This window comes from Scardinius erythrophthalmus, assembly GCF_964197995.2.
Source record: "Scardinius erythrophthalmus genome assembly, chromosome: 20".
Taxonomy (NCBI): Eukaryota; Metazoa; Chordata; class Actinopteri; order Cypriniformes; family Leuciscidae; genus Scardinius; species Scardinius erythrophthalmus.
The window spans coordinates 27,525,041-27,535,857 of record NC_138240.1 but is presented as its reverse complement, the minus strand read 5'-3'; the positions used below and the strand labels follow the sequence as shown (position 1 = coordinate 27,535,857).

Genomic DNA, 10,817 nt, shown 5'->3' with positions numbered 1-10,817 from the left:
ATAGGAGACGAGTACAATGGTGACGAAACACCCATGTGACAAAGTTAAAAGTTTCTATGGGAAGTCCATTTCTAATCGGTTCTTTCTAAAATGTGTTTCAGTACTTCACAACGTAATATCAACATGTACTTGATTCATTCAGTTTAAAAAAGTGTTTTTATTGTAACTTCACATGTCACAGGTTCAATTGGTCGAACTCATGAAAACATCAATCATTTAGAACCTAAATATACGTTTCAGTTACATTAAATAATACTTTAATCCATTTACATCTCTTGACTGAAAATGTCTTAAGTTTCAGTCCAATTCATTCATTCATTAACAAGATACGACTATAACGAAAGCTTTTTTTCCCATAAATCGGATATCGCAACTGTTAGATTTTGTAATCTAACCACTGATCATCAGTGAATCTAACTAAAAACACAGAGAAATAACTTTAGCGCCATTTGGTTGTCATTTTAGTTAAAGATATCATTTAAAGCAATTAAATAAAAAAAGTCCCCGCTTGGGACCTTTGGAACGAGCCGTAAGGAGTGGGGTTTAAAGGGTTAAATTGAACCGGAAGCACTTGTTTCTGTGTTACATCCTGTGGAATAAGGAGACACTTTTGAAATGGTCCATGGCTTGATACTTTACGTTTAAAAACTCCCAAATGTTAGCAACATGAATTACATGCCAGGGACTGCGAGCCTCATCGAGGACATTGATAGTAAGTCAATTGCGAAATGATTCAATATATTGGATTCACCCCGGCGAGACACACACTCGACGTTGTGTAATGATGTTCGCTTAGACGCTTTTATAAAAAGCATTTATAAAAGTCACGTTGGTGTTACATGTTTTAGCAAAAAATATAAATCTAGTGCTGCTCTTTGCTATTGTTCCGCAAACTGAGCTAGTCTGATGAATCAAATAATCCAGAGTTCACGTGAATAATAATTGCCTCCATACAGGTGTTCGTGTGATAACATGAATTAATGACAGAAATCTCAAAGTTCAACAGTGTACATGTGACTCACGATGCTTTAATTTCCTCCTTTTTTTCTTCTTTTTTTAAAATAGAAAAACACCTTGTTCTCCTTCGCGATGGAAGAACATTGATTGGGATCCTTAGAAGCATAGATCAGTTTGGTATGTATAGTGGCCTGACATAATTTTGCAAGCATCTATTTTTTTCTTTTTATTTCAAATATATTTTTACTCATTTACGCTCTCTCATGAAGGTCCATACTTGTATGCAATTCAATGAACACACTAAAAATGCAGAAAAATGTCTAAAATGTCTTTAAATTGTCCACACCGTAAAGTCAATGTTATTTGGACCCCCACGGTTTTAAAATAGGATTTTAAAGTTTGTGTTCCACTAAAGAAAGTCATGCAGGTTTGGAATGACATGAGAGTGACAGAATATACATTATTGGTTGAATTATGTCTTTAAGACTAGTAGTAATGTGAAAAGAAAAACTGACATTGCTCAGTATGAATGTTTATTTTCATTGTAAAATGTGCCATTATATTTGAACCTGCATGATTTCTTTTTTCTTCCCCAGCCAATTTAGTTTTGCATCAAACAGTTGAACGAATCCACGTAGGTAAAAAATTTGGTGACATACCTCGTGGAATATTTGTCGTGAGAGGAGAAAATGTCGTCTTGCTTGGGGAAGTAGTAAGTACATGTTTTCATCGTCCTGCTACCCTTGGGATGATTTTATGACTTTGTGTAATATTTGCAAGCCATGTGGCGTATGATGAGACAACATTTCATGAGGGTAACAAATCAGAAATTTAGCTTATTTTATACTTTTTTTGGATTTTCCATAATAATAGAATAATACGCTATTTTCCCCTTCCAGGATCTGGATAAAGAATGTGATCAAATCCTCCAGCGAGTTTCCATTGAGGAAATTCTGGAGGAACAGCGGACAGAACAGCAAGCCAAGCAGGAGTCTGAGAGATTGAAGCTACAGGCAGTGAAAGAGCGAGGTTTATCGATTCCTAAAGCTGACACGTTAGATGATTTCTGAAACAACATTTAGTTCTTTTTTGGATGATTTTATTTCTGTTTTATTGGATGGTTTTGTTTGGTATGAGACGACAGTCTGTCTTGACTTTGAAATCATTCTGTCCATTGATAGAGTGAGTCTGACAAGATTATGACCTCAAGATTTTGTTTCACTAGTTGCTTGTAAAGGCACGTTTTGAGAATTGCCTACCATCTTTGTTTTTTAATGGCTGATGCCATAGTGAAATGAAGGATGGACCAAACTGAAGCACTTGTTGACGTTTAGTTTAAAATTAAACAACTGTAAATGTATACAAGAAAAGTTTATTTCAGTGTTCACTATGTTATGGAAATGACGCTATGGTTAAGTTGGTGTACTGTATAATGTAAAACGCAACAACACTGAAAATATTTTTGTTCTATTAAACCTGTTTTATACTGATGACAGGCTTTTAATTAATTGTCACTCTATTTGATTCTGAGAAACCAAATATAATTTTGATGTATTGTTTTTGGATTAATCTCCAGAAATGTTCTTAGTAGCCAATCAACACAGAGGGATGGTGTTTTAAAACATTAGGGTGTAACTATTTACACACCTGTAGATTAGAACACAGAGTAGAATTATTATATAAAAAACTATATTTTTTATATATGAATAATATAATTATTTAAATGTATTTTATAATTAATTTTAAAATCTCCACAATTACAGAAGTTTATTATATGCTTCAATTGTGCCCTCAATAGGGATTTAAGTATTTTCATGTGAAACATGTCCTTGCATCAATCGGTAGCTAGGGGGTGATTTTGCATTTGTTCTGTTTAGAGGCAATATTTCATGGAGAGACAGTTTAAAGCTTGTATTAGACAACAATACTTTTTCACATAGTGAGAAGAGGACATGTCATGGCTACAGTGACTATATTAGACTAAATTTATTACAGTGAGTATAATCATTTTATCTTGATGCCAAATCTTGATGTTGAAGTGTATACGCTCTTAATGATTGTTTCATATGAATAAGCTCAGAGTAGGCTATATGAGAATACATCAAATGTGCAAAAGGGAAGAAATGCCCTAAATTTCACTATATTGGGTTCAAATGTGTTTATTATTAATATATTACTTATATATATATATATATATATATATATATATATATATATATATATATATATATATATATATATATATATATATTACTTAATATTATATTATATAATAACTACAACAAAGCACAATGATACAGGGGACTGTACAACAGCTAATGTTTGTTGAGTTTCACTCCCAGAAAGTTTCACTACAATAAGTGCAAATGAGAAAAAGAAAACCCGGAGTGGAACAGAGTGATTGAAAAACCTTTGGGAGGTGAAATCTTCTTTTGAAATTTCCAGTCCTGATTTCAGTAGCCTATGTGTGCGTTGTTTGGTGACACCATACTTGATGCTTTGCTTGTTGCTTTGACGAAAAAGAAGCAAAAATATACATATATAATAAAGGTCTCCTGAAGTGCAGCGATGAGTGTGTGTAAGAAAAATGTCCATATTTAAAACTCTATAAAGTAAAATAACTAGCTTCCGGCCAAACAAACATACCATTGCGCAACTTATGCGGGAATGCGACGTACAGCTGATATTTATGCTACGCCATGACACGCACTATGCTACTTGCGACGTCACACGTTGTGTAAGTTGCGCATCAGGCGCAAATAGACTGCGTTTGGCCGGAAACTAGAATTTTACTTTGTAACGTATTAAATATAAATATTTTTCTTACACAAACCCATCGCTTCCCTTCAGAAGGCCTTTATTAACCCCCCCGAGCCGTGTGGAGCATTTTTATGATGGATAGAATCGATGCACTTTTATGGACTTCAAAACAGAAACTGCCATTCACTGCCATTATAAAGCTTGGAAGAGCCAGGACATTTTTTTAATATAACTCCGATTGTACTCGTCTGGAAAAAGAATGTCATATACACCTAGGATAACTTGAGGGTGAGTAAATCATGGGCTAATTTTCATTTTTTGGGTGAACTATCCGTTTAATATCTTGAATTGTTTTAGAAAAGCAATACCACAATGCACATTTGTGTTGTTCGGTCTAATTATCAGCATGGCTCTGATTAAGCCAGCAGCTGAATAACATGTGTTCAAAAGAATTCTTGTTCATGTCATATTGAATCAAATTGATATCTCTGATAGTGATAAGTCATCATCAAAATGGTCCATTAGCCTGAACACAAAACTCGTGTTCTTAAGAAATGGACTTGAAATGGCCCCACTTAATTGAAAACACAAAAAAAGTGTAATTCGTCTTTGCTATTTATTGGCCTTGACTTTCAATCCCGGGCTATCCCACTTTCTATTATTGCGCTCAGTGCAGACTGAAAGAGCGGGAGCGGCTTGAATGTGCTGCTATCAAATATCCTTTGACAGCCATGCATGCTTGTTCTTCAAGGCTCGTGCGTCACAGCTGCATTTGAACACGCCCCTTTCAAACGCTTGTTGAATAGGAATGACAAGGAAACATGACAAGCGCTAAAGATGAATTTCCTACACCGTTATAACTGCGTGCGTCCTCAACCTTTCGCATCGCTTCGCCATTTGAACACCGCTCTACCACTGTAAATCTGAACGGAGCCACGGGGAAAGCCGCTTGGGACCCAGCCAAAAATTACAACTGAAAGCAGAAACCCAACCCTGCTTCGATTACGCACCGAGAGAGGGAGCACGCTGATAGTGACAGCGGCACTTCAACAACTCCTGTATGATCGACCGTACTCTACTTGATCCGTTTTCTGCCGTGCACCCTCAAAGGATGTAGACCTCGGCCTGCTGTCTTTGGCATGTACGTTTTAACGTGACTTGTCGCCAGTGGCTCGACAACGCTGTGTTTCAACAGGCAATGCCTTCCTTACGCCTTTTGTGGCGCAAACTACAACAACCACACGCGTGTGTCAGCGATTCGTTGTTTTACGTGTGTATACGTGTGTTGATAATTTAAAATGCCTAGGTTTTGATTTAAATACTTTTATAAGGACGGAAAATAGCGTATTCTGCTGGGAGGAGCAATAAGGAGCTCTATCTACTCTTCGGCTTCCACGGCAATATCACGGTGTTTTTTTGATGGAGCTGGAGAATATTGTTGCAAACACGGTACTCTTAAAGGCAAGAGAGGGTGAGTACGGAAAATGAAAATGTGATGTATTATAATTATTTTAATCGTATGTAGTTTGCTAGTTTTTACAGCCAGGAAAAGCCCTGAAACCGCTGCTCGTGCAGCTTTTGTGATGATGTAATCTCAAACAGATGCTGTGTGAATTTATCCAGTACGACATGCAACATTGTTTCGAACACCTCCAGCGGTTCTTTCATCTGTTATCGACGTCATGACGCCAGCGTCATAATTCTATAACATTGTATCTTTTGACAGTTGGTACGTGTTTACGGGTTGAACGCCCGAAAACATCAGCTTCCCACATCCGTTTAACGAGCTGAAAAGCGAGTCGTGATTTTTAAAAATGCAAGTGTGGAGATACTACAAACTTCTCGCGTTGAATAGCCCGTTTTGGTGGTATTTTCCATAGGCTACTACAATTCATTTCCAGTGAGGTATGGCTATAACGTGAGCTGTGTCACTGTGTAAGGAGATGGTATGCTACAGCTGCCACCTTTTTAATGTTTTTCCACAAAAACACGCACTACTGATGTTATCTCGGTAGGTCCGCCAAACCAGGTCAGCAGTCGATAAGGCGACGCGAACTACGCTTGTCTTCGTTAACTTACCGCGAATACCACAATAACCGCTACTTCCTTTGCTCGTGTTTTGATATACGTCCTCGCCAGATGACCGTTATTACACTGAAGCTTGAATTGATTTAGATTCAAAGTGAACCAAATGTAAACCTGGCTGGTCCACAATCCTAGGGTAGAAAGAGTTTTAGTATGTGTTGTGTTTTTGTCAGGCCACGAATTGAATTACCATAGGACAGATGATAAAGGCTAGCATAAAATAAAGCAATGTTTTTAATTTTACATATTCCCCATTTTGACAATCAGTGTGAGAAATGAATTTAGCTAAGCTGCTCTCTTGAACCTCTGTGTATCATGGAAAACATAACGGAGTCCTGATGGGTCTTGAGAACCTGTTTTAGATATGGAACCGGCTGTCTGTTTCAAAAGGAACATAATTAAAATGTCAATTCCATTTACGTTTCACACTTCTCTTTTTTGCTTAGAAAGTGAATCTGAAGTGAATTGCTAACTCTTGAATCCCAATCTATAGTTACAATTCAAACATTCATTCAAATTTTGCGCTTGCAGTTTGTTGTGATCTCCAGTTACATCTCAGTGCTGTCATTCATCTTGTGTTTCTTGCCATCTGCCGTGATACTTCAGAGCTCAGTTATGACATTTTTCAGCAAAAATTGCAAAATATGGAGCTGGTGAACCTTGTTAACCATAGCTTCCACAAATGTCTTGCACCATTGGCTCCATACCCAAATTCTCTTGTGGACTGAAGGCACAAGCCCAAACATTCAGTTCCTGTGCTCATTGTTGCCCTTAGCCCAGAGTTTACCATAAATGACCAGGTTTTGACAAGTGTTAGATTTACAGTGTACCCTCACTATGTTGTTGAACAGAGAGCACTAGCCTATGCCAGTAATGTTAGCTGATCTATATACAAATAATGTAGAGAATTTTTTTTTAAATGATGAAGCTTGGTTTATTTTGTTTTTCCACACTTCATATAGTAGACTAAAGAGTTTCTCTCAATGGACAACAGGGTTTGCAGAGTGTTTGTGTGGACGGTAATGTGGGTGAGTGTACATAGTTTAATAGTTAAAGGAACATTTCACAACACTTTGTACAAATATTGAAAAAAGCCTTTTTACAAACATGTTTCTCGTCATGCTACTGCTCTTATTCATGTTGAAACCCTTCTGAACATACAGTGAACATCAGGAAATCAGTCTTTTTAAAGTGGTCTTGTGTTTATTGATGTGTGCAGTTGTCTGTGTGTGTGCATGTGTGTGAGAGGGCACTTGTTCAGTGAGGGTCTGCTTTGTTTGTTCTATATCCATATGTGTGCCCCCCCAATTTGTTTATCACGCTGTGTTTGGAGCAGAAAATGAAGACTCTCGTCCAAATGTTCGACTAGCAGCAGATAACAGGAAAAGCAGAGTTTACAGGCCGCACAGTCTGTTTACATGGCTGAAGCCACGCTTCCGAAATCATTAGAGAGTCCGGCCAGAGCCAGGCAGCCCCAAACTAAACAGAAATCCCATCTACGTCTGCTATGATATTCTGCTTGGAGATATTCAGGGGCAGACATTGAAAAAGGTAGGCCCCTTGTGTGTAGTCTTAATTTGTACTGAATTCTTAATTATTCATGTAACCTGCCATAAGCCTATGACAGTTTGACTAACTTTCTCTTTGATCTGTCATTCCACTTTGACGTAGTCAGAGCTCAGAAAACATGTTGTGCTAATGCACATTATAATATTGAAGCCCAGTGAAAGATAAAAAGAGTTTACAAAAAGAAATGTCTCACTCCACTCAACTGTGAGATGTAAAGGCATGGGGTCTTCTATATTATAGGGACTTCTTGTGTCACATCATGAATTGCACTCTAACATTTTGGAATGCAGACACATTAAATTGAGCTAGCATTGCAGTATGTTTTGGGCATGATCACCCTTTCCTGCCACCACTAGTGACATCATTTCCTACGGTAACACCGTGTCTACACCGGACGCAAGCGGCGTGACTTGACAAAATACAATAGAACCCATTATAATCAGTGATTCTGTCCACACTGGATGCGACGTGACACGTCAAATTCCCAACAGTAAACTGATGCCTGGTTCTGTTTCTGACTTATTCCATATTCCAAACAAATAGATTTGCAAGGGTCACGTTGCATTGTCCAGTGTTGACACAGACAGCCTCTTGCTGTTGCGGCGCAACTTGCTTCATCAAGTGAAGCGATCCAATGTTATAGTAAGTCCCAATGCACATATGCCTACATTATGCAGTTCTTTAAGCCTAGTAAATTTCCACAAACATGAGCTGAAAGAATTGGTTAGATTTATGAGGGAAGTTAATTCGCAAATAGAGAAATATCAAGATGACATAAGGGAAACATATCAGCCAAGTTCATGACCTCAGATATCGGGTGTGATTATTATAGACAGACAATACAGGCAGATAGGTCATAAAAAATAGCCTAATTGTCTTCAGTCCAGGGTCAGCTCAGAGTAGGATGTAAAGTCAACATGAAATCAAATCCGACCCCGTTTAGTTATTTTATGCAACGTGAATGATTCATTGGTGGATGTTATTCCAAAGAAATATGTTTTTCTTCATAATCCTTAAATGTATTAAGGTTCTCTTCCTCTGAAACAACTTTCCTTTTCAGCCGATGTCACTGATGACATTTATTATTTAGGCATTATTTTAGCAATTTTTCATTTGATTTGGCTTTATTCTATTATGGATCATCACCCACTTTTTACCATCCAACCCCTAATTTTTCCTCGTGAACAGTTTGATTAATTATGGTTTGGAGGTGGAATAAACGGTAAATCAAATAACAGTAAAAGATCTATGAGGAAAATAATTACTATCATTTGTAGTATCAAATCTCAGTATAGGTGTGAATCTTATCCTGCCTCACCATTCTATTTGATCACAGTTCAGAGGGTAATGATTTGATTATAAATGCTCAATATATCACGATGGAGCTTCATCCTATTCTTTTTTAAATAATAATTTCTACATAAATAATCACAATATAGTTTTTTTTATCTTTGCTATTAAAAATAATAACAAAGCTACAAATACAAGAAAGAAACGTGCTTTAATGTGTGAAACGTGTGTAAGTGCTTTACATTTTTTTATTTATCTGAAGCTTTCAAGTATGAAATAATACAGAAATTGAATAATTAATTGTAGAAATAATTACAATTAGGCTACATTAATTACAAATAAACAAGTTATTATATAAAGCTGAAAAGTTATTCAGTTAAGAGCAGTGAGTGATTCCCTCTTTTCTTTTGTTTTTTGATTAACATTAATGATGCAGATAGTAGCAGGTTTATTATATTAAGACCTAATGCATGGATCTAATTTAATGTTACACATCAGATTCAGATCAGATTTTTTTTGTGGCTCTTTTTATCATAAACTCATGTCCTGCACTTTATTTTCTCTTTTAATGCATGTTCTTTTCGTAAAAACCGAAATGTGCCCAAGTATTTGCTTTCAAGAAGTCATTATCTGTGAACATCAGATGCAGGTGCATAGTGCATAGGCAAAGGACATATGCATTTTATTTTATTAATGTATGGTAAGAGTACTTTATTTCACAACAAAACATTACATTAATATGTATGATTAGCCTATTTCATTTTTAAAATATAAGATTATTTAGTTTTTATGCAGAATTGTTCACACCCGCATTGTGATGCAGTGTAAAAACTATTATATTCCCATGTTTTCATAACTTTGACAATTGATTGTTGTCAGTGCATTTTCTGGACAACTGGTCAGTCTGAAAGGTGCAGTAAGCGATTTCTGAAAAACTCTTTTGAAAGTGAATCGAACCAAGCACAACACACTTGTAGCCAATCAGCAGTAGGAGGCATTTATGCTGTTCCATCAGCTCCATCTGATGTCAGTGAACGTGCATTTTCATTCAGCCACCGTTCCGTCATGGTGCACATGCGTGTTTGGCTTGTTTACACAAGAGTGTGTGCATGCTTCTTTGACACAGCATACAGCTGTGTTGAAAAAGTATTCTTAAAATGCAATCTAAAAAATCGGAATAATTCATAATAAATAATTATTCACGGTATTTTGAAGGGCCCACAATAACAATATCGTGCACATTCATTACTGTGATACATCGTTGGCATGTCTAGGGAGGAAAGAGAGTGAACGAGGGAGATTTGAAGAAAGACTACAGAAAGAGAGATGGCTGAGAGAAATAACACAAAAGAGAAATGGTCAGAGAAATATCACTGGAAAAAGAAGGCTTATGAGCTTTAATACCCTAGTTAATATTAGGAAGGATTTTATTTTTCCTTGTAGGCCGTTCGTCATCTTTTCTTTATTTTTGTGAAGCCTTATTTTGCTTCGCTTCAGCTATAATAAAGAGACATCCACTCTTTGCATTGCATGTTTGTGCATTTTGGGGGGCTGAGCAATGAATCGAGGGGTGTGTTTGTTTGGGTTGATTTCACAATTTTGATTTTATTTTTAAATGTTTAACTAGTCAACTTAAAAACATAACTACAATATGATTCAAGTAACATTCTCTTTATTAACCATCTTTTCAAAAAAGTTATATTCCAAGTGCACCACACCTGAAGTGATCAACATGGTGTAAATGTGAAACAAATGACTTATTTGTTAAATATTTTTGCAGAAAATATGCATGAACTATGAAGGCAAAAATTGTACAAACGTATCTTAAACATATTCTATATACTATAGCGTTTGAAAGCAGGCATCTATCAGCGGATCCCTAATATATCCACTGATAAACGCCTTCTTTCAAATGCTCCCGTGTGTATCTGTTTAAGCGCTAGGTGAAGACAACATGTTTTTGAAGCATTGATCATTGTAGCCAATCACAGACATATTTATTTTGAGCACGTGAACACAACGACCAATCAGTGACACATATGTTGAGTGTGTAAACACAATGGCCATTCAGAAACATATATTTTGAGTGTGTGAACACAATGGCCAATCAGAGACATATATGTTGAGCACGCGAACGCAATGGCCAACCAGAGGTG

The 10,817-nt window shown here is 36.6% G+C and overlaps 2 protein-coding genes across 4 annotated transcripts in view; both read left to right on the top strand.

Annotated features, from left to right (window-relative positions):
• Window positions 1–18: 18 nt before the first annotated feature.
• Window positions 19–2,585, top strand: lsm1 (LSM1, U6 small nuclear RNA associated). Its single transcript, XM_081349365.1, has 4 exons — window positions 19–712; window positions 1,066–1,134; window positions 1,554–1,669; window positions 1,857–2,585. Exons 1-4 carry the CDS (start codon window positions 667–669, stop codon window positions 2,025–2,027), a joined length of 402 nt encoding a protein of 133 aa, XP_081205491.1. The 5' UTR covers window positions 19–666; the 3' UTR covers window positions 2,028–2,585.
• A 1,873-nt stretch (window positions 2,586–4,458) lies between these two features.
• grk5l (G protein-coupled receptor kinase 5 like) overlaps window positions 4,459–10,817 on the top strand; it is a 64,224-nt gene continuing 57,865 nt past the window's right edge. For 2 of the 3 annotated variants that reach the window (XM_081348392.1, XM_081348394.1), the window contains exon 1: window positions 4,492–5,188. In XM_081348392.1, the coding sequence (XP_081204518.1) occupies window positions 5,137–5,188 (52 nt within the window). In that variant the 5' untranslated portion in view covers window positions 4,492–5,136. Of the gene's footprint in view, window positions 5,189–10,817 lie in introns of all 3 variants that reach the window. The other variant, XM_081348393.1, reaches the window with a different exon arrangement.

Bases quoted from the DNA above. Each gene is read 5' to 3' on its own strand.
- lsm1 (XM_081349365.1), top strand. From the start codon at position 667: ATGAATTACATGCCAGGGACTGCGAGCCTCATCGAGGACATTGATA. The intron at 713-1,065 runs GTAAGTCAATTG...TTTTTAAAATAG, and splicing joins CCTCATCGAGGACATTGATA to AAAAACACCTTGTTCTCCTT. The intron at 1,670-1,856 runs GTAAGTACATGT...TTCCCCTTCCAG, and splicing joins TCGTCTTGCTTGGGGAAGTA to GATCTGGATAAAGAATGTGA.